This window comes from Mauremys reevesii, linkage group 11 (genome assembly GCF_016161935.1).
Source record: "Mauremys reevesii isolate NIE-2019 linkage group 11, ASM1616193v1, whole genome shotgun sequence".
Lineage (NCBI taxonomy): Eukaryota > Metazoa > Chordata > Testudines > Geoemydidae > Mauremys > Mauremys reevesii.
In genome coordinates, this window is record NC_052633.1 from 38,564,208 (window position 1) to 38,585,926 (window position 21,719).

General features: G+C 39.3%; 2 protein-coding genes across 6 annotated transcripts in view; one reads left to right on the top strand and one right to left on the bottom strand.

Annotated features, from left to right (window-relative positions):
• The window catches only part of LOC120374412 (neurabin-1-like), an 84,963-nt gene extending 84,425 nt beyond the window's left edge, over window positions 1-538 (top strand). The window contains exon 19 of the transcript XR_005586076.1: window positions 411-538. The gene's annotated coding sequence lies outside the window, so the exon portion shown is untranslated. The remainder of the gene's footprint in view (window positions 1-410) is intronic.
• The window catches only part of PDK1 (pyruvate dehydrogenase kinase 1), a 46,580-nt gene that overhangs the window by 19,337 nt on the left and 5,524 nt on the right, over window positions 1-21,719 (bottom strand). For 2 of the 5 annotated variants that reach the window (XM_039494059.1, XM_039494062.1), the window contains 11 exons: window positions 21,015-21,156; window positions 14,065-14,136; window positions 12,761-12,945; window positions 12,351-12,446; window positions 11,953-12,030; window positions 6,766-6,842; window positions 5,773-5,871; window positions 3,659-3,769; window positions 2,055-2,168; window positions 1,778-1,939; window positions 538-589 (listed from right to left, as the gene is read on the bottom strand). In XM_039494059.1, the coding sequence (XP_039349993.1) occupies window positions 1,799-1,939; window positions 2,055-2,168; window positions 3,659-3,769; window positions 5,773-5,871; window positions 6,766-6,842; window positions 11,953-12,030; window positions 12,351-12,446; window positions 12,761-12,945; window positions 14,065-14,136; window positions 21,015-21,156 (1,115 nt within the window). In that variant the 3' untranslated portion in view covers window positions 538-589; window positions 1,778-1,798. Of the gene's footprint in view, window positions 1-537; window positions 590-1,747; window positions 1,940-2,054; window positions 2,169-3,658; window positions 3,770-5,772; window positions 5,872-6,765; window positions 6,843-11,952; window positions 12,031-12,350; window positions 12,447-12,760; window positions 12,946-14,064; window positions 14,137-21,014; window positions 21,157-21,719 lie in introns of those variants that run through there. The other 3 variants (XR_005586077.1, XM_039494061.1, XM_039494060.1) reach the window with 2 other exon arrangements.

Genomic DNA, 21,719 nt, shown 5'->3' on the forward strand with positions numbered 1-21,719 from the left:
TATCTCTCACCATCTATAGAGCAGTTAAGGATCGGTCATTTGAGTTAGGCGCTGGGATTGCAAGTGCTTCTCTGCAGCATTCTAAGTTTTTGGGGATGAGAGAATTCAGTGGGATGTACACGCATGACCTGGAGGTATTACATGGGCTTAAATAGCTGGTGTCAGCAGAAAAGTTGAAGCCATCAACACTGTTGCATCCCTCACTAGAGAGAGCAGATATACCTAAAATATTATAGGAAAAAAGAGCATAGCAAAATAAAGTTGATTTTTAACATTATTTGTACTCTTTAAATACACCTGGTTAACTGGTAGGTCCTGTTGTCCTACTATTACACTGATCTGCCCAGTAAAGATGCAGATTTTGCAATATTTCTCCATATTAACAGTAGTTACCTAATCTATGATCCCAGAATTCGAGGCTTTACCAGAATGTCAAAGCCACTGACTACCCACAAATGGTATTTGGACATTACCTGCAGAAAGAGAGAGGAAGACCTGCAAATCTTTACTGTAAACCCTCAGAAGCTGCTATTTCACAGTAAGTATGCCAACTTCAGTTCTCAGAAGACCCATAACTGGTATTTTATACCTGCAATGCATTATACCAGAGGCAGCAGGGGGGAGGGATAGCTCAGTGGTTTGAGCATTGGCCTGCTAAACCCAGGGTTGTGAGTTCAGTCCTTGAGGGGGCCACTTAGGGATCTGGGGCAAAAATTGGTCCTGCTAGTGAAGGCGGGGGGCTGGACTCGATGACCTTTCAAGGTCCCTTCCAGTTCTAGGAGATTGGTATATCTCCAATTATTACCTTTTATTACCTTTTTTAAAATTGGATTTTCAAAAAGAAAGCTTCATTTTTTTAAAATGATTTCCACAGCTGATAAACTGTATAGGCAAATACAACTTGAGAATCATTTAGTTTACAGCTGTTACCTTGCCCCTCTGAATAATCTACTACTAGTAGTATGTACTGATTCATTGATTTCAGAACAAAGTAAAACAACACATGATTGCCTACTGGAGCTTCTGTACTTGAATTCAAATATTTGTTTCTAATTTTGCTAAATTTATTCAGGTTTGTAAAGTGCTTTTGAGCTCCTTGGCTAGAAGATGGTGGAGAAATGTGAAAAATTGCCTAATGAGTTTTATAAATCTATTAATGCTTTAAATAACTACTTTAATGTTTTATACATCAATGTTTAGATCATTTGATAACTTCATCCAATGCTTAATACAAAGAATTGGTATTAGCAGTTCTGGCGAGCTGCTATTTCAATAATACTTCCATTAGGAGAGTTTAAATTATGTGAACTGTGCTATTCAAGCCAGCTGTGAAATAAGTTACCCTAGACCCTGTATAAAATCTAAAATTACTGCTCCAGAAGTAAATTGGAAATACAAAGTGGAACAAATTACAGGTGTATTTCTTAAACTACATACACCTCTACCCCGATATAACGTGGTAAAGCAGTGCTCGGTGGGGGGGGGGGGGAGGGAGAGGAGGCTGCGCGCTCTGGTGGATCAAAGTAAGTTCCATATAAAGCGGTTTCACCTATAATGCGGTAAGATTTTTTGGCTCCCGAGGACAGCATTCTATCAAGGTAGAGGTGTATTTGGTTTTAATTCAGTTAATTCCTTAAAGTAGTACTGGAAAACAGTTATGGACTTCAACTTCCTATTATTCCCTACTAAAAACATTTCCACATGAAGTATTTGAACCATGTTTGGTATAAACCTGCTAAACAATCCCTTTGCAAACAGACAACCAAAGCATGTTTACTTTTTCTGGACTGTTGTACAATTATATACTGCGGAATGTGGTCATGTCCTTTGGCTCACTGCTTGGCACACACCAGTCATCTGCTTCATGGTTTTCCACATAATGTTTCCAAGCTGATTTGTTATACACAGGGAGCCTTTCGATTGATTCTGTTGATAAAGCCTGTAAAGAGAGCAGAAGCTATAGTGAGTAGTCTATTTTGCTGAGCATTTATTAAACTTTTTTATTAAATTTACAAGTTACATTAAGACTGGTACCAAAAGATGGTAAACTATACCTTTATGTAGATAACTGCATCTGTACCATACCCCTCTAAGGAATACAGTTTCAGATCTCCTTGGAAGTACTGTGCGTACAGACGTGATATAGGCAAACCATAACCAAATCCAGCCTGATAAAAGGGGAGAGGGTGGAGGGAAGAGATATAAAAGCACACTTGAGTTAACTGCATCATCTGCAGAAGATTTGTCAGCATAGCAGACCAATATCTGTACCACTTAAATTTAGAGGAAATCCAGCTAGGGTCAGCATACTGCTGGATCCATGTTTACTTTTCTCAAATGCTATCCCTTATATAGGACCAGAGAGGCGCTGAGGACTCCAAATCTTAAGTATTACTCCTCCCTACCCCAATGTTTCCAAGTTTCCCTCCTTTCCTACCCATTTACCCAAAAACCTTCTTAGCTCTTTGTGGAGAGGGGAGGGGACGGGACTGCAAGGAGTAAACCCTCTTTCTGAGGGCTGCTATACAACACAGTTGGTGCTATTACTTGCAGCTATCCGGAGGCAAGAGCACTAGTGGAAGTACTGTCTTGCTGTGGAACATTGGATGACTATCTCTATCCCCATGGAGCCACTAGTCTGGCTGTTGCTGATCTTGAGACGGCAGAGACTTAGGGCAGGTGGCCCAACATCTCTGTCTTCTCATTTGCAATCCTAAGAGGCAACCTCCTTAAATTTGCTTGTGACCTACACTATGAAAGTCTGACAACCCGTCCTAAATCATTAACAATTAAACACGGGGCAAAAGTTAGAAATATTATGCCTTTCACTTAATCACTAGTTTAATTTGTGCAATATCTCTGGAACCAAATAATTTGAATTAAAGGTACTTTCACTGTTTATTTTGATGGGTTTAGACTGGTGGGAATTATCCAGTCACTGGATATAGAAAATTGTTAATAAAATAGGCCAATATTTTGAATGACATAGGGGTAAAAAAGGAGTCCAAGGCAGAGTAATGTGATGGTAACATCAATTGGAAGTTATTGACAGTGGGTCAATGCCACATTTCTTACATATCTTAAAACATCTACTGAAGACACTAGGAGTTTGCAAGGACCATGAGAGTAAGCTCTTTATCTGTACGATCACATGCTATATACTTTTGTTTTTGTCAAGATTATACAACTGAACAGCTATTTCACTCAAAATGACAAGTATGGACTTGATCCAAAAGAAGGGGCAATTTTAAAAACAGAAGTTCCTAAAATCCTAAATTAATTTCTAGCCCTAAATTAATTTCCTTTCCTTCTCTACTTCCAGAACCAAAGTCCTGTACTTGCCCAGAAACAGATTACAGAAACTCCTACAACAGTTCAAGGAATGTCGCTCCTTGTTCTCTCCTTCAGAGCTTGAAGAAACAGAATTTCAAACTCAAATTTTGGTAAATAGTGTTGTTGTTATTTACCATTAAGGCTACAAATTCTGTTTAATGCTGTAAGAGTCTACAAATTTTTTTTTCTTTCAGAAAGGCAATTTAATTTTTTACACCAGAATTGCTAGACTATTCACTTATCTGCAAAACACGTAGTAGTACAAAGATACAGGTAATTTCTGCTTCCCAACTATCAGAGGACAAAGTAAAAAAGGCTTACAGACCAGAGGTGTTGCTCGTGATGTCTCAACATGGGGACGTGGTGCAGTTGAATACATATAGTTAAACAGTCCATCAATTTTCCTCATCGGAACACCGCCACCACGATCGCTTATCTACAAATTGAATGAACACATTAACAACTTTAGGTTTTTGTATATAAAAGAGAACAGAAACACAAGCTGATTTTCATAAAGAATAAAGTACAATGGAAGTCTGAAGACTATACAGTCTCAAGTTGTCCTTATTAAATCATCGGATCAGATTTACCATATATACTCATTCATAAGCTGAATTTTTTTTTAGTAAAAAAGGGAAGCACCAGAGAAGCGGGTTGGCTTATGAACGGGTATAGAGAGGGAGAGGTGGGGAGCAAGGAGAGGGAGCACCGGCAGAAGGGAAGAGGTGGCACCAGACTGTCTCCTCTTCTGGCCACGCTGCTCTCACTGCAGCTCCAGGGCTGGCAGGCTGTGGCTGTGCCGCTTGGGCCCGCCCCCCAGAGCAGGCTGTGGCTGTGCCGCCCAGCCCAGCCCGCTGGAATATGCTGTGGCCGCGCTGCCTGGTCTGGCCCAGCACGCCGGAGCAGCTCCAGCCAGGCCACAGACATCCTCCCCAGATAAGGTAGGAAGGGATAGGATAGGGAGAGTGTGGGGGTCCCAGGCTAGGGGTGGGGTCATGTGGGGGATGGTCACAGGAGTTACTCCCTGACCCCCAGTTTCTCCCCACCAAAAAAATTTCCCCATCAGTTGCTGTCCCGGCCCATCAGGGTAAGCAGCTGGCGCGCCAGGACACTTTGTTTACGTAGGTTTACCTCTGCCTGTGGACACTCAAGGTAAACAAACCTCTTGGCCCACCAGCAGCTTATCCTCATGGCCCAGGAACCAAAGTTTGCTGACTCCTGAATTATAGGGTCAGCTTAAGAACGGGTCATAGAAATTTTCCATATTTACTTCTCCATATTGGGGGGGAGGGTGTCAGCTTATAAACAAACTGGCTTATGATCGAGTATATACGGTAATACAGAAACTCATCATCTGATAAACCACAGCAATATATACACACAAAACCCCAGCTGAGGTTAATGATGTTTCCCAAAATGCTGTCACCAAAAATGTCCACAATTACACAGAATTACTTAGACTATGTCTACACAGCCTGCAGCAATGGACCTCTCAACCCAGGCTGACAGACTCAGGCTCATGCTACTGCACTATAAATAGTGGTGTAGGTGGTGATTTGAAGTTACAGCTTAGGCAGGTGCTCAGGCTCTGAAGCCCACTCTTCTCCCTAGGCTTCAGAGTATGAACGGTCTACGCTGATAATTTTAGCGCAGCGGCACAAGCCCGAATTTTGACATGGGTTGGGAGGCTCACTGCTGCGGACTGCGTAGATATACGCTTAGAAGCCATACACCCCACTTACATGTTGTGCACTGCTTTTTTTCTTCCTCACCCTCCTTCCAATTTCTAATCTTCATGTGGAGGAAGTTAGATTCAGTAAAAGTCAGCAATGGTCATATCAACTGAATCCTATGGGTACAAAGTTCTCAGTGCTTTAGCCAGCACTCTAGGAACAAAGATGCTACATAGCAGCACAATTATTAGTACTCATTTACTACTAGAGAAAATCTGAAGATTTGTTTCTACATAGGTGAAGTTAAATTCTAAGGAAAACCTATATACTGCAACCAACCTTGAAAGTCCAACACTAACCATATAAGAGATGCTGCCCTTAAAAGAAGTATCTGCAAGGCAAGGCCTAACATAGGCAGGCTTCACCTGTGCTGGACTTACTTTATTCCACACCTGTTCTGCACCTCACTCAATAGTTACTTCTACTTACAGGATACCTGCTCTGGACAAATTACAAAGCTGGCTATCTTCCATTTCTAAATTGGCACTTTACCCTTGAACAGAAACATGGTTTATTTACATTATAGCTACGTAAAAATAAATATGCTGAAAGTCCTGAAATCCCACAAAGGTCTTATTCCTTACACAATACATTATCAGCATTGATACAAACTCCCAGTGTCGCATCACCCATTCATTATAAAATATTCCCCCAGGTTCCGAACTATTTTCCATTAAAGTAATTAAGCATCAAACAAAGCAGTTACCTTCACAGTTAAATCCTCATTGCCTAATGTGGCATGTACTTGAATTGGAGGGTAAACGCTTCCATCAGTATAGTGTTCCATTGTGGCTCTCATTGCATTCTGAGAAATATTTAAAATTAAAGTAAAATAAGTAGTTTTAATGAAATCATAGATCTGATTGTAACTTTTGTGCTGTTAACATGTCAATTTAGAAAAACAGTTTTGTGTGTGCCCATTTATAGATTGTATTTCCACTTTTACTTTGTACTTGTATAAAGATATAATAAAAACATATTTCTTAAAAAACATTTCCTGCTTGCTTTTTACCACAGAAATATCAGGAATATCAAGTCTGGTCTTCCCTGGCTTTGCTACTGTCTTACTGGGGGAGACTTAGAGATGTATATCATGAGCTAGCCTTATTTTATTGGAAGAGGAGCTGAATTCTTACAGAAACATCCTCTCTCCAAGGATTAATTAAGCCACTGGAGTTAAATACCAGCAACTGTTAATAAAAAAAAGTTTTACACAGACTCACTCTCAATTATCACTTATCAGTGTTGTGTGATATCATAAATTCACTGGTTCTCAACCAGAGTGAATTTGAAAAAAAAAATTAGTAGTCTACAGGCATATGAAAAAGCATAGCTTTAGTTCTGAATTGCTTCACTAGGGTGATTAAATTACAGCATGCATAGGTTCTATATGTTAGAAAAGTATCTGAAGAGATGTGGCTTGATATGGAAGTCTTAGTATTCCTGCATGAATGATTAAGATAAAGGACACATTTTCAAAGCCTCTGATTTTACACACAGTCATCTGTGTACAAATGATGAGATTTAGATGTCTACCTGTCTGATCTGTGGGTGCAGTCAGGAATTTAGATGTCTGAATCGTGCAATTGCAGATACAAATTTGCAAGTTGTTGTTTAAAAATTGGTTCAACATGTCAAATAAATACACATCTCAGAACACAAACATGCCATGCAGATTGTGTAATCCGACTGTACAAACCTTGAAAAGTTCAAAAACCATGTGATAGAGATGGGATGGTACATATACTACTTGCATGGGTTGTCCTGATGATTTTGCTGGAAAAGAAAGTAACCCAATCAATTAGACAACATACTGGAAGCCCACTATTAGTTTTGGCAATATCCAAGTAGTTCAAACAACAAATAGAATCTGGTTTTGTTTTGATTGTTTTCACTGATAAAACACAGTACAGGGAAATGAAAAGAAAATTTGAATATAAATCATGAAAACATGTTACTATCATGTTTGTCAAAACTCATTCAACATTCTATATTCTTTCAGAGTTTTGAAACTTTGTTTTAATGTATTTGTAGAAATTAATTTTAAAAGCTATTTCTGCTAGTAATATTGCATTTGAATACATAATATGTCTGAACAATAACTGCAGTACAATGTGTTCTTGGATTCATTTGTCTATTTAAAGATCTGCTGATGTATCCGGAAATCTTTGTAGAGAGTTTTGCTCATTTTGGTTTCCAAATCTCTCTTTGTTCTCACTCTTTAAAACAAACAAAAAAAATTACTAGGAATATTTTCATGAATTGATTTTTCTTCTTTTTTGATCACTAATCCAGGACTAGTGCTTGGAAAAGATTACTGGCCCTAAAAATATTTCCATCAGTTCACCAAGCTAATTACCTTTGTAATAGTCTTTCCCATGCTGTTTTAGCAGCCAATACTTTAAGAACCACTACAGCTAGAGATTAGTGCTGTATGCCATCTGGGATTTCAAATAATATGAAAAAATTATTTTTACCCTAGCAGGTCAAAAATATTGGCTCTTAAAATAGGCCAGACCTACCCTTATCACTCACTCAAGCTAGTAGTGCTATTTTACCTTAGATTCAAATCTTAATATAGGGGGCCTCAGTTCTCAGCTTAGCCCATGCAAGTGGTGGGTGAAGAATGCCCAGGTGGCCCAGGATCTGGGAAGGGCAAAGGTGGCTTTGAACTACCTTTGTGTTTCCATCATTGGGCACAGAGCCTATCCCTCAGTGTAAGATGCACTAGCTGCTATGGTCCTATAGTACCTTTATAGTAGCTAGGCATTCCTGAGGTGCAGAGAATCCCTGGCCATAACTTTACACCAGCCATAGGGTGAAGTTTAGAAGCTCTTCTCCATTAGAGGCTCTCCCTCCCCTGAGGTGATCCTCCTGTAGCTGGCTATGTCAGCTTTAGATCCAGGCTGCACTACCAGAATGGCAAAGAGCAGCCATAATGCACAGGAGAATCTGAGCTAGCAAGTATTGGACATAGAACATCAAATCTGTTCCTGAGGCTTATTCGTCATCTGAAGTCCAAATCCTGTGTTTGTGATGTCATGATTAGTTGTTGTAGAGATTTAGTTGTCAGAAACAAGATTATGGAACACAATGAGTGCAGAGCCCTACAACTTCCACGGAATGGGAGGAAGCTGAGATCTTATTTGAACATATTTCTAGTAATAAAATTGGGAACGGGAAATAATTGTTTTTAAAAAGATGGTCTTGAAAAACTGTTACACTTTCCAATAATGATTAATTACACTGCAATTACATTGCAATTACAGTGTGATTAAACTATGGCCATGCTTTATGAATAACACAATTCCAGTTATATTAATTAGTGATGAGTTATCAAAAAGCATAACAGAGTGAGAGCAGCAGAATAAGGACAATGGACTTAAAAAAAGCAGACTTTAACAAACTTAGAGAACTGGTAGGTAAGGTCCAATGTGAAGAAAATCTGAGGGAAAAAGGAGTTCAGGAGAGCTGACAGTTTCTCAAGAGAATAATATTAAAGACACAATTGCAAACTATCCCGATACAAAGAAAAGATAGGAAGACTAGTGGGACACCAATAGGGCTCCATCAGGAGCTTTTAAGAGACCTGAAAATAAAAAATCCTACAATAAGTAAAAATATGGATAAATTGCTAAGGAGGAATACAAAGAATAGCACAAGCATGTAACTACACAATCAGAAAGACTAAGTTACAAAATGAGTTACACCTAGCTAGAGACATGAAAGACAATAAGAGGAGGTTCTTTAAATAAATTAGGAGCAATTGAATGATGGAAGTGTAGCTCCTTCCCTTAGAGGAGAGCTAAAAACTGATGACATCGAGAAGGCTGACATGTTTAATGCCTATTTTGCTTCAATCTTCAGAAAAAAAAAAGTTAATGGCAATCAGAGACTCAACACAATATTACCAACAAGGGAGAAGGAATGGAAGCCAAAATAGGGAAAGAACAGGTTGAATATATCTAACTTATATAAATATTCTTTAAATTGACAGGGCCTAATGAAATTCACCCTAGGATACTTAAACTAATTGAAATAATCTCAGAACCATTAGCAATTATCTTTGAGAACTCCTGGAGGACTGTTGAGGTCCCAGAAGACTAGAGCAGGCAAACATAGCAGCTGTCTTTAAAAAGGGGAACAAAAGAGGACCCAGGAAATTAAAGCCCAATCAGTGTAACTTCAATACCTGGAAAGATACTGGAACAAATTATTAAACAATCAATTTGTAAGCACCTGGAGGGTTACAAGGAATAGCCAGCAAGGATTTGTCAAGAACAAATCATGCCAAACTAACCTGATTTCCTTCTTTGACAGGGTTAATGGCCTAGTGGATAGGGTAGAAGCAATAGATGTGGTATATCTTGATTTTAGTAAGGTTTTTGATAGTCCCACATGACATTCTCATAAGCAAACTAGGGAAATATGCTAATTTCATTTAGACCACAAAGTAGGTGCACTACTAGTTAAACACCATACTCTGACAGCAAACCATTGATAACTACTCTTAAACTAGGAGGGTGAATCTAGTGAGGTCCCACAGGGGTCAGTTTTGGGTCCAGTACTATTGAGTATTTTCATTAATGACTTGGACAATGGAGTGGAAAATATACTTCTAAAATCTAAAAAGACACCAAGCTGGGAGAGATTGTAGGCACTTTGGAGGCCAGAATTGGAATTCAAAACAACCTTGACAAACTGGAGAATTGGTCTGAATTTACCAAAGTGAAATTTAATAAAGACAAGTGCAAAATACTTAACTTAGGAAGGAGAAATCAAATGCACAACTACAAAATGAGGAATAACTGGCCAAGCGGTAGTACTGCTGAAAAGAATCTGAGGTTACAGTGGATCACAAATTGAATATGAGTCAACAATGTGATGCAGCTGTGAAAAAAGGCTAATATTCTGGAGTGTTGTATGTAAGACATGTGAGGTAAGTGACGTGAGGTAGTGTCCCTCTACTCAGCACTGATGAAGCCTCAGCTAGAGTATTGTGTCCAATTCTGGTCCCACACGTTAGGAAAGATATGGACAAATTGGGGAGAGGCCAGAGGAGAGCAACAAAAATTATAAAAGGTTTACAAAACTTGTGAGGAAAGGTTAAAAAAAACTCAGCATATTTAGTCCTGAGAAGAGAAGACTGAGGAGGCACGGGATAACAGTTTTCAAATATGTAAAGGGCTGTTATAAAGAGGACAGTGATCAATTGTTCTTCATGTCCACTGAAGGTAGGACAAGAATGGGCTTAATCTGCAGCAAGGGAGATTTAGGTTAGATATTAGGAAAAACTTTTCTAACTACAGGAGTAGTTAAGCTCTGGAACAGGCTTCCAAGGAAAGTTGTGGAATCCCCATCACAGGTTTTTAAGAACAGATTAGATAAAACACCTGTTGGACAGCCTTAGTTTACTTGGTCCTGTCACAGCGCCAGGGGCTGGATTTGATGACTTCTCTACATTCCTTTCAGCCCTACATTTCTATGATTGTATATCTAAACTGTAACTACACTGTAAACTACAGTGTGATTGATCATACTTCATAATACAATCCAAATTTCTAAGAGGCACCTGCAGCAATTTAACATGCTTTTCTCTACAAATATTTCCAACACCTCAGGCTCAGAGTATGGAGGAGAACATATTTTACCTTGACACAGAATAATAAATTTACCAAAGTCAAAAGAATAAAACTGGTAAGTGCTTATACAATATAATTAAGGCCTCACTTTTAGTCCAATCTTAATCAGGCTTTCCTTTGTGTGCTCTCATTTTTGCAGGCATAAATGGTGTATTTTTGCTCATGCAATTATTTGGAGATGCAATTTAGATCACTCTAAATTCTTGTTAGCAGATCTGCATGAATTTACTTTTAATAACTTCAGGAATGTTGCTGTTTGGATCAATGCTACCAATATATTTTGGATGAGCTCAAGTAACTTTAATATACACATACACGTGCATGTTTCTGTACAGTAGAACCTCAATTTTACAAACACCAATCTTACAGATGACCTTTTATCCGAATCATTTTTCCCAATGGTGAAAAAAACCAAAGTCACGTAACAAAAATTATATTGATAAAAAACAAGTCAACATTCCTTCACGTTCGAATGCATTTATTGCATTGGAAATTGATTTGCAGGGGTTTTAAGGACTAAAAAATGTGATCCAGTGCACCATGTTTCAATTTATGCACTGTGCCCACTGTAATTTTGAGATATTCAATTTCATTAATTTTTTTGATTTTATGAACTCCTCAATTCCCAATTAGTTTTTAAGATATGAGCTCTGCTGCATCTGTGTAGGAATGCTTGTAGTCAATTTTTCAAAAGCTGTTTTGTCACAATTGGTGATGCAAATACTTGTTTACATGGCCACATCTAAGTACCTAATTGGACCCATAAGTCAAGTAGTTGATAGGTAAATGAAAGACAGAAATTGGAATACAGCTTTAATACTGACTGGATCTATGAATTGTACCGATAAAAAAGGAGTTAGGAGGGAAAAATAAGACAAAGGCACAGAGAGGATGGGCGTATGAGAAAGCTATAGGCATACTGTAAAGACAAAGGCGGGGAGAGATACAAAAGATCTTGGGGAAGGGGGAACAGGGCTGTTAAAAGTTGTTAGACCAGTGGTTTTCAACCTTTTCCTTTTGCAGACCACTAAAAAATTTCAAACGGAGGTCCAAATGGAATGGAAATCTTAGACATGGTCCACGGACCCCAGGTTGAAAACCACTGTTTTATGGTAACAACAACCTTTTGCAGACCCCTTAGACACTGTGTTAGACCAACAGTGGAAAACTATCATTAAACCTTCTGCTCAGACTGATGCTCCTCATTTGAAAGAGGAGGATCCCCAATTTCCACACACACTTACCATTCAACTCTTCAAGCACAAGTTCTGGAGAGCTCATGTAATACAAATCACAAAGTCTCTTAGCATTTTCATAGCCATCTACATGAAATCAAAACAGAAAAATGTAAATAGAAAAAATACATTTCCCTCCTTTTTTCAGATGTTTTGTAGTTTATTGGAAAGATCATCAACTAAAAACCAAAATCATTCTGCACTCTTATTGTGGACCTTTCATATTTTTTAACAAAAACTGAAATATTGGTAGAATTACAAAAACATTAAATTCAAACTGGAATTTTCTGTTCCACACAAGGATGATATTAGTACAATATAAGAACCACCTGATTTATATTAGTTCTCTCTATAGATTTTAATGTACCTTTTCAAAATTCTTGTTCAGCTGGTCTGCCTGAATTTACCTTTAATAACTTCAACAACATTGCAGTTAGGATTAATGCTTCCAATGTGTTTTGGATGAGCTGGATTAACTTTAATTTTTCCACCAAACAGCAAAGCTGCCAACAAAGAAAATAACTTTTAATAGGCAATGCGATTTCACAATTTTCAGTTTTCATGTCTTCAGCATTGCTGAATGGAACAGAATAAGCATAGTTTATAATTTTTGGCTGTAGCATTCGTAAAGAAAAATGGTTCATTTGCTTTGCTGATGACAAAAAAAATGCTTTATAGGCATACACAGGTGTTTCCAAATGGATCAAGACGATGCTGTAAGCAGTATATTTGAGTAAATAATCAATACCTAAAGATAAATGTAAGATATACCAACACATTCCATTCATGATTTCCCCCCTTTAACAGTAGTACTTACAGTGCTGATTGAGGAGCATTCTGATTGAAATGCGACTCATGTAGAAACGATCTAAAAAATACTGCACATTCTGACAGGTCACTGGATCAACACCAAAGCTTTCCTTGTACTCAATCACACCTTGAGCCATTGTAGGAATTACATCATTGTGTCGGTTCCGGATTGTTATCACAGTATCTGTAAACCTAACATTAATGAACTGTCAATTTTTCACTTTCAAGTGAATTTAACACCCATTAAATTCCTGTCAGCAAAGGAAAGTGAAGCCCACTATTTACTGATATAGTATAGAACCAGCCTAGCAGAAAAAGATAGGTCACTCTTGAGCCTCATTTAAACTGAAATTACCAATAACGGTGCCATATATAATAGGGGGTTTTACAGATATTTTTCAGTAAGAACTGAAGTGAGACCAACAATGTTTGCACAGATCACCATGTGGCTGTCAGATGGTAACTACCTTCAGACACTGGTGACTTGAACTGGACTAAAAGTAAAAGGTTGCATGTGCCATCAGGGGCGGCTCTAGATATTTTGCCGCCCCAAGCACGGCAGGCAGGCTGCCTTCGGCGGCTTGCCTGCAGGAGGTCCCCGGTCCCATGGATTCGGCGGCAGCCTGCGAGAGGTCCGCCGAAGCCACGGGACCAGCGGACCCTCCGCAGGCATGCCTCTGAAGGTGGCATGCCTCTGAAGGCAACCTGCCTGCCGCCCTCGTGGCGACCGGCAGAGCGCCCCCCGTGGCTTGGCGTGCTGGTGCCTGGAGCCGCCCCTGTGTGCCATTATCTAAACCAGACCATTCTACTCATACTCACTTTCTACAATTTCACAGAAACTGAGTTTTGGGGACCAGAATTATACTTTTGGTAAATCAAACAAACAAAAGGAACATTCATTTGTCTTGATTTAGTGAAAACCTGTGAGTCATATTATGATTATGATCCGTTACTAAAAGGTCAAGGCCCTTAGGGTACGTCTACACAGCAACTAGACACCCACAGCTGGCCCATGCCAGCCGACTTGGGCTCACAGGGCTATTTCACTGCTGTGTAGACTTCTGGGCTCAGGCTGGAACGCAGGCTCTAGGACCCTGCAACGTGTGAGGGTCTTGGAACTCGGGCTCCAAACGGAGCGTGGAAGTCTACACAGCCCATGTCCTGCAAGCCCAAATCGGTGGCTTGGGCCAGACACAAGTGTCTAGTTGCTGTGTAAATATACCCTTAGAAATTTTCTTCATCTGAACCATCAATTGCCATTCATTGTTTATAAATATACATATTTTAAAGTATTTTAAAAACCACACTTACCTATGAATAACTTCTGAATCTTCTGCACTTTTCTCCTTAAAGTCAAGGATTTCCTGAAGACTCTGGACATACCTAAAACATAAATCCTGTATGGTAGATTTTTGTCATGATATTCCATCTAGATCTTCTATTTTGTGAAGACATTAACAATTTTCTTTTAACATTTCTTAGCTTGTAATCAGGAACAAAAGCATAGACCCAGGGTGGCCAGCCTGTGGCTCTGGAGCCACATGCAGCTCTTCAGAAGTTAATATGCAATTCTTTGTATAGCACCGACTCCAGGGCTGGAGCTACAGGTGCCAACTCTCCAGTATGCTGGGCAGTGTTCACTGCTCAACCCCCGGCTATGCCACAGGCCCTATTCCCACTCCACCCCTTCCTGCCACCTCCCCTGAGCCTGCAGTGCCCTCGCTCCTCCCCCCCACCCCGAGCTTCCTGCATGCCACAAAACAGCTGACTGGGAGGTGCGGGGAGGGAGAGGGAGGCACTGATCAGGGCTGCAGGTGAGCAGGAGGCACTGGGAGTGGGGTGGAGCGGATGGGGGGTTGCTGATGTATTACTGTGATTCTTTGGCAATGTACATTAGTAAATTCTAGCTCCTTCTCAGGCTCAGGTTAGCCACCCCTGGCATAGTCATGTTATAGGTAAGGTTAAAGAAGCATTTTCATTACTAGCCCCTACTTTCAGGCACTTTCAACTTTCAAAATAATATCTTGTATGCTGAAAATGCTTTGGCTTGTTCTCCTACCAAAAGATTATTTTTTTAAGTTTGTTAAAAATTTTAATAATTCAAATGGATAAAAAAAGCATTAAAACTCAAAATCATTTAAAAATGTTTTTCACACTCGAAGAAGTTAATCATATTTTTTCTTGCACTCCATTTTGACAGCTTTATTGAGAACTACACATATGCCAAGTTTTTACAGGTTGTAACAAATTGAACATAGTGTTCTATTTACCTGGCCAATTTAAAACACCTTAGGTGCAGGGTTGTACGCACACAATTAGACTGCTTCTCAAGGTTGTGATAACTCATAAACAAGTCAGTTTTTCTATAATATATATTAATGTTTTATCCTGTTCTGCTTTTTTAAATAAATTCATGAAATAAGCGACTTCCCCAATAAAATACATTCCCATAAATCTTTCATAATGTAACTGCTTAATTGACACATTTTTATTTTATTATATAAGCAGCCGCCCTGTCAATTTTTCACTTTCACGTGAATTTAACAGATTAAATTCATTATAAGTTCTACCTGATTACTCCTAGATGAATTCTGCGCCACTGCACATGTGAAGAATTCATGTCCCCTGCAGATTTTTTTTTTCTCCACAGAAAATACATTCTGCTGGAGAGGCGCTGCAGTGACACCTTTCACCCACCAGGGGCTGATGTGGCAGCAAAACAGAGGGCAGCCATCACACCATAGGAGCTAGGAGTCAATAGGGAGAGAGCAGAGGCTGCTTTTCTCACAGTGACATGCCTGTGGGGCCAGATGAGGGGAGATGGGATATGGCGGGGATGGACAGAGTGGGGCACACAGGGCTGCTGAGGGGTCATAGACTGGGGTTCAGAAGGGCTAGTCGGGGGATAGACTGAGGCAGGGGGGAATGGGGATGCAGGGACAGTGGGGGTGGGGTGCAGGGACACACGAGGATGAGAGCAGGGGGTGCAGGGCCACATGGAGACATGGGCAGATGTGCTTGGCTGAATGGGGGAGGCTAGGAGTCAACCAGACTCCCCAACTCCCTAACAATCCCTCCCCCACACCCAAAAAAAACCCGTTCCATACTTTTTCCACCCAACCCAACAACTCTCCAAGTTCACACCCAGGCTTCTTCTTAGCAATTTACTTCCCTCTCCTTCAGCTCCTCCATTACCCCTGACTCCCCAAAGCCTCTGAACTGCTTCTGAGGGGTGCAGAAAATAACATTTCTTTGTTGTAGTTTAAATGAATTATTACTTTGGCCCAGAATTTTTAATTTTTTGGTGCAGAATTCCCCCAGGAGGACCTGATGCATCAGCAGGTTTTTAAGTGAGTAATGTTCAGTATAGCAGCTACATTTAAAATGATGAAAATTGTAATGATTCATTTGCTGCAAGGCTGATCTTAAAGGCAAATTCTTCAGATGATGTTTTAAAGTGCAAAATTAGACCTGCCCCTCAAAATCCAATAAACTATTTTTATGCAGGGAAGTAAGTGGGGGTTGGGTGGAGGATAGGTTCTAAACACACCCACACACTGAAGGCAGATCCCTCCACTCACCCAACCCAGTACACAAGTAGTAACATGCTTATTGCCACATGGTGCATTAGCCCTTTAAAAAGGACGGGGCTCATTCTGACCGTCTAGACTGGCTTACCAGGTGATAGGTTTTGAAGTAGGGATCAGGTGATAATCAGGAAGCCACCCGATCCTCAGATCAGCAATGGTACTTCCCATAAAAGGGAGTCTGCTCAGTTAGAGAAGGAGAGATCTCCAGAGTACAGGAAGGCTCGTGTAATAGAGCTAGGATTAGAGAATACCTGGGAAAGGACTTTCTATAGCACCCAGAGGGAAAGACTTGGGTAGAGCTATTTGCCATGAGGGTATGGGGCCTTAAGGGAAAGAGTCTTTAGGAAACACTAGGCTGAAGGACCTAGGGTTGGGAAGGACCTATTACACCCAGCCAGGGGCTGAAGGAACTGTAGAGCTGAGGAAAGAATGGTTTTGATTTAAGCTGACATTGAACTGTGATGTTGTTTTAATAAATCAGAACCGACAAAGGGACGTGTTTGCTACATGAGAGCCTATGTGTGGTTTGGGAGTGAAATCCTAAACAGGGAAACAGAGGCAGTGAGTGAGCCCAAAGCCAAACCAAGTAAGCTCCTGCCATACTTACATATTTGGTATGGCTAATGCTGTGATTTATTTTAAGTGATGTATGGGGGAAATGAGCTAATCTCTTAAAGCTCTTAATCAGTAAAACAAAAACATTACTGCCAACAGAAAAGTAGTCCTATATTAAATTCATACAACACGGTACGAATAACAAACCTAAAAATGGAAAGACCTTCAGTACTGGACCATGTATTTAATCTCACTGCTAGTGTATGATTGTTCAGTATAGTAATGGTAACTTTCTGGAAAATGTCTTGAAAAACCAACTACTAATAGGGACATAACTGTCAGTTTGGGCGAACATTTATATTTGTTAAAATCAGATTTTACAAAACAAATCCAATATTTCCATGACTTATCCAATAGAAATTCAGGAGATACATTTTGCAGATCATTGAAGGCTCCAAGATCTTAGAAGGGAGAGGAAGGTAAGGATCTTGGATCTTCTCTTCCCAGTGGTGAGAGAAGAGAGACAACAGAAGATACTGCAGGTAAACTGTTGGCTAGGTAAGTGGTGTAAAACAGGTTTTGTGGAACCTGGGATCACCTTCTGTGGAGAAAGAAAGATGTAGGGCTTGGACTGCCTCCAACTCAGAAGAAGGAGAACAAATCTTCTGGGGGGAACAGACTAGCTAAAGTGGTTGGGAGGATGCATCTAAGGGGGTAAACACATTGCATATAATTGAGACTCTAGATAGCATGCATATAAAGAATCGAGGGGCATATGGCAATCAAATTTATTCTCCAATATACCAATGCTAGACAGCTGGGAATCAAGAAGAACTGGAAATGCTCATTTACTATCAGAAATCTGACACTGGTATTACTGAAACCTGACAGGGTGAGTCACAAGTGAAATGTTAAAATCACTGGATACACTATTTAGGAAAGAGAGTCGACAGAAGGGGAGGCAGGTAGGAACCTAAATAAATATTGATAATTCAGAAGAACAGGACCTGGAATGATTATGAATTAACATTCTACCTGATAAATTACAAGATGGAGTTACTAGGTGGAAGTCCATTATAGACCCCCCCAAATCAGCTGAAGGAACAGAATTAGCAGCTCCTTAAATTTCTACTTATAATTTATAGAAAGAAAAATTGCATTATGATGGGGAACTTCAATATTGGAGACATAAGTCAGAGGTCTCATGTTGCCACTAGTATAACATCCTTGGATGATAACTTTAATTATGATTAAATTATAGTTGATAACTTTCTAACAATATTGCAAACAATTTACGATAATTCTATACTGGACCTCATTCTGGTGGATATATATTGACTGCTGCCTTTATGCAAATGATCATGACTGAATGCCATTTATGTGCAAATAGAATAGTCCTAACCAGTAGTACCTATACTTAATGCTTTAAAAACGCCAATTTCCCAAAGTTACACAATTGCAAGCAAAACGAGTGGTAGGAAAACTGAAACCTCAAAATGTGAATGTTAATTGTGAGTTGTTTAAGAATGCTTCTAGTTGCCCCAAAAATATAAATCCACAATCAAAGGCTTTTCACGTTAAAACCATCCTGATTAAGAGAGGAAATGAAAGTAGCTGTTAAAAATATTATAACAAATAGGAAGGTGATAGCCATGAGTACAAACTGGCAGTTAGGAAACTGAATCTCATATCAGCTTTTCAATAATTATTGCATGGGATCAAAGAATTAAAGGACTGTGGCATAATCAATGCCACTCAGCATTATTTCATGGAAAACAGGTCTTTTCAAGCTTTAGCTAACCAAGTTATAATCTCACCCAAAATGATAAAGGTAACTGACATAATACATTTAGATTTCTGTAAGGCATGTCTCTGACTCCTACATGACATTCTTATGGAATAACTACTACACAAAATTAATGTAGTCCATATCAAGTGGATTATAAACTAGTTAGATCACAAAATAACTACGTAAGGTGCCATCATCCAGTGGAGGTGTTTCTAATGTTGTCCCGCAGGGATCTTTTCTTGGCTTAAAGCTACTAAATATTTTTTTGGATTATTGATCAAGAAATCATGGCTGGTAAAATTTGCAGATGACACATTGGCCCAATAGAAAATTGAGGGGGCAGACCAGTTATACAGGTCTGGATTGCTTGGTGAGGCAGGCTCATTTGAACAACATGCATTTTAATACATCCAAATGCAAACTCACATCTAGGAACTAAGAATGTAGATCACATTTACAAAAGAGGAACTGTATCCTGGAATGCAGGGGCAGTGAAAAGGAATATGGGGTAATGGAAGATAATCAACTGAACATGAAATCTTAGGCGATGTCTACATTGTCTTGCAATTCAGACTGTGAGGGTGTGAATAACCGTGTGCACCAAAGTGCTGCTGTGTAATGTCCCCGTGTGAACACGGTGAGCGCATACTAAAAGGCTCCTAGTTCACATTAACAGGAACCTTTTAGTTCACACAAGCAATGTCCAGACAGGGGAGTTAGACAGCAGCACTTTGGTGCACGCTGCTGTTCATACCCTTGTAGTCCAAACTATAGGGGAGTGTAGACAAGCCTTGTGTGTGATGCTGTAGCTAAGAGGCTAACACAATCTTTGGATATACAACGAGTGGCCCCTACAACGCTTGTTTCCCTCTTAGGGCGCTCGATTTGCATAACGTTTGCTTGAAATCACTTCCTGGTTACGTTATACTGGTATGGAGCTGGAAGGGGTCGCTTCTGATTGGCTTTGAGACAGTAGGGTAGCTTGTTGCCGGGTAGGGTTGCTGCTTGTTTTTGATTGGCTGAGCCGGGGCTGGGAGCCAATCAGAAACCTTGAACAGTAATTGGCTGAGGCTCAACATATACACCGTTCTCCCTGGTTTCTGAGCCTGTATGTTGCCCGCATTCTGAGCGGCATATGTGAGTTTATATATTTATTTGGATGCTGTTTACAAAACACAGTGTACAGTAAATACATTGATGTTGCAACATCAGTCATTTAGTACAAAAATCTGGGTTACTGTGGTGAAAATAGTGTATCAAGCCTTGGTTCAGGAACCAATCCCCCCTTCATACCGTTGATTCCTATAGGAAAAGCGGCTTCAACTTACAACGCAAGTCTGAGGACTCCCTGCATAAACAGGAAAATCAAGCAGGAGTGAGGAGGTGATAGTCTCACTAATGCTGCATGGAGAGATATTACTGCACCACTTCTGGTATCAACAATTCAAAAAGTATGTTGAAAAATTGGAAAAGGTTTTTAAAAGAGCTAAAAGAATGACTTGAGGTCTGGAAAACATGTCTCTAGTCAGACTTTGGAAGCTTAATCTACTTATTTTCCAAAAGAAGGTTAAGAGGTGACTCAATCAGTTTATAAGTACTTAAATGAAGAGATTTCTAATGGCTGACAGTTTTTTAATCTAGCAGAAAAAGGCATAATAGCCAATGTCTGAAAGCTGAATCTAGACAAATTCAGACTAGAAATAAGGTACAAATTTAACAGTCAGGGCGATTAACCATTGGAATAATTTATCTAGGGATATGAGGAATTCTCCATCACTTGAAATCTTTAAATCAAGACTAGATATCTTTCTAAAAGAAATGCTGTAATAAAACAAAAGTTATGGGCTTGATGCAGAAACTAGTGGTTGAGATTCTGTTTGTTATGGAGGTCAGACTAGATCATGATGCTCCCCTTCTGACCTTAAAATTAGGAAACATCTTAAACATAAACAAATGTCTTTTCAATGTCTTCAACCTAGAAGGATGAATGAAATTGACTGAATATGAACTACACATGGAAGTGAAACTGACTAGTCTGTTTTTTTCTTGAAAGAAAAGCAAGGAGTAAAAACATGATGATCAGCTAGAAGTAAAATACTCAACATTCTCTCAATCTATCAATATAGACCAGGATATTTTCAAAATAGAATTTTAGATAGGAAGAGTCACATTCAGAAGAAATTGTTTAATGCTACCATTTAACAACCATGTATGTGAAGAGTTTCTTTCGCAACTGCTTAGTTTCCTAATATACTTAGTATTTCTTAGTACACTTGCACAACACTAAACCCTTAAAGGTAAAATAATAAATACAAGACAGTTCTTACCAGCTCTGCACCAGCTGAACTGAAGGTGTTTTTAGCAGGTTGTCTGGAAGCAGACTTATTTCTTTCATTATGTTTGCCAATCTTACAGGCAACTCTTGTCTCAAAAACATAAACGAAGTCTTTTCACAAGCATTTTCAGATCCTAAAACCAAAATATATTTGGAAAAATCAGAATATAGTTAACATTTATAGATAGCTATTTATAGTTAACATAATATAGATCACTATTTTCCTGCACATTTTTGTGGTCTGGCTCTGAGGTTAAATTAGACCAGATTTGAACACAGGGATAACTTGGATATGACCCTTTGTATTATTTCACCTTAAAACAAAAATTGGCAGATACTAGTTACTTTGTCACTGAGGAACAATTATGTTTTAAAAGATATTTTTCACCATGAATTAAATAAGCCAGTTGCTTACAAAAAGTATTGTGGCATGGGGGAAGGGTGTCATCACATGCAACCATAAAACAATGTGGATCAACAGGATCTGAACCCTGGACCTTCACATCCCAATACAGGCTCTATCATTAATAAAAAATTCTCTCTTTTATTGTTTTACCTCAGCATGGGAGGATGGACTAGATGATACTTGCTAGGGTAGAGACCTGACACCACTGTCAGCAATAAGATCTATAAAATGTCCAGAAACAAAGAGTGATAACTCAAGGTAAGACCAGAGCTCTTTATCGCCTATCTTCTA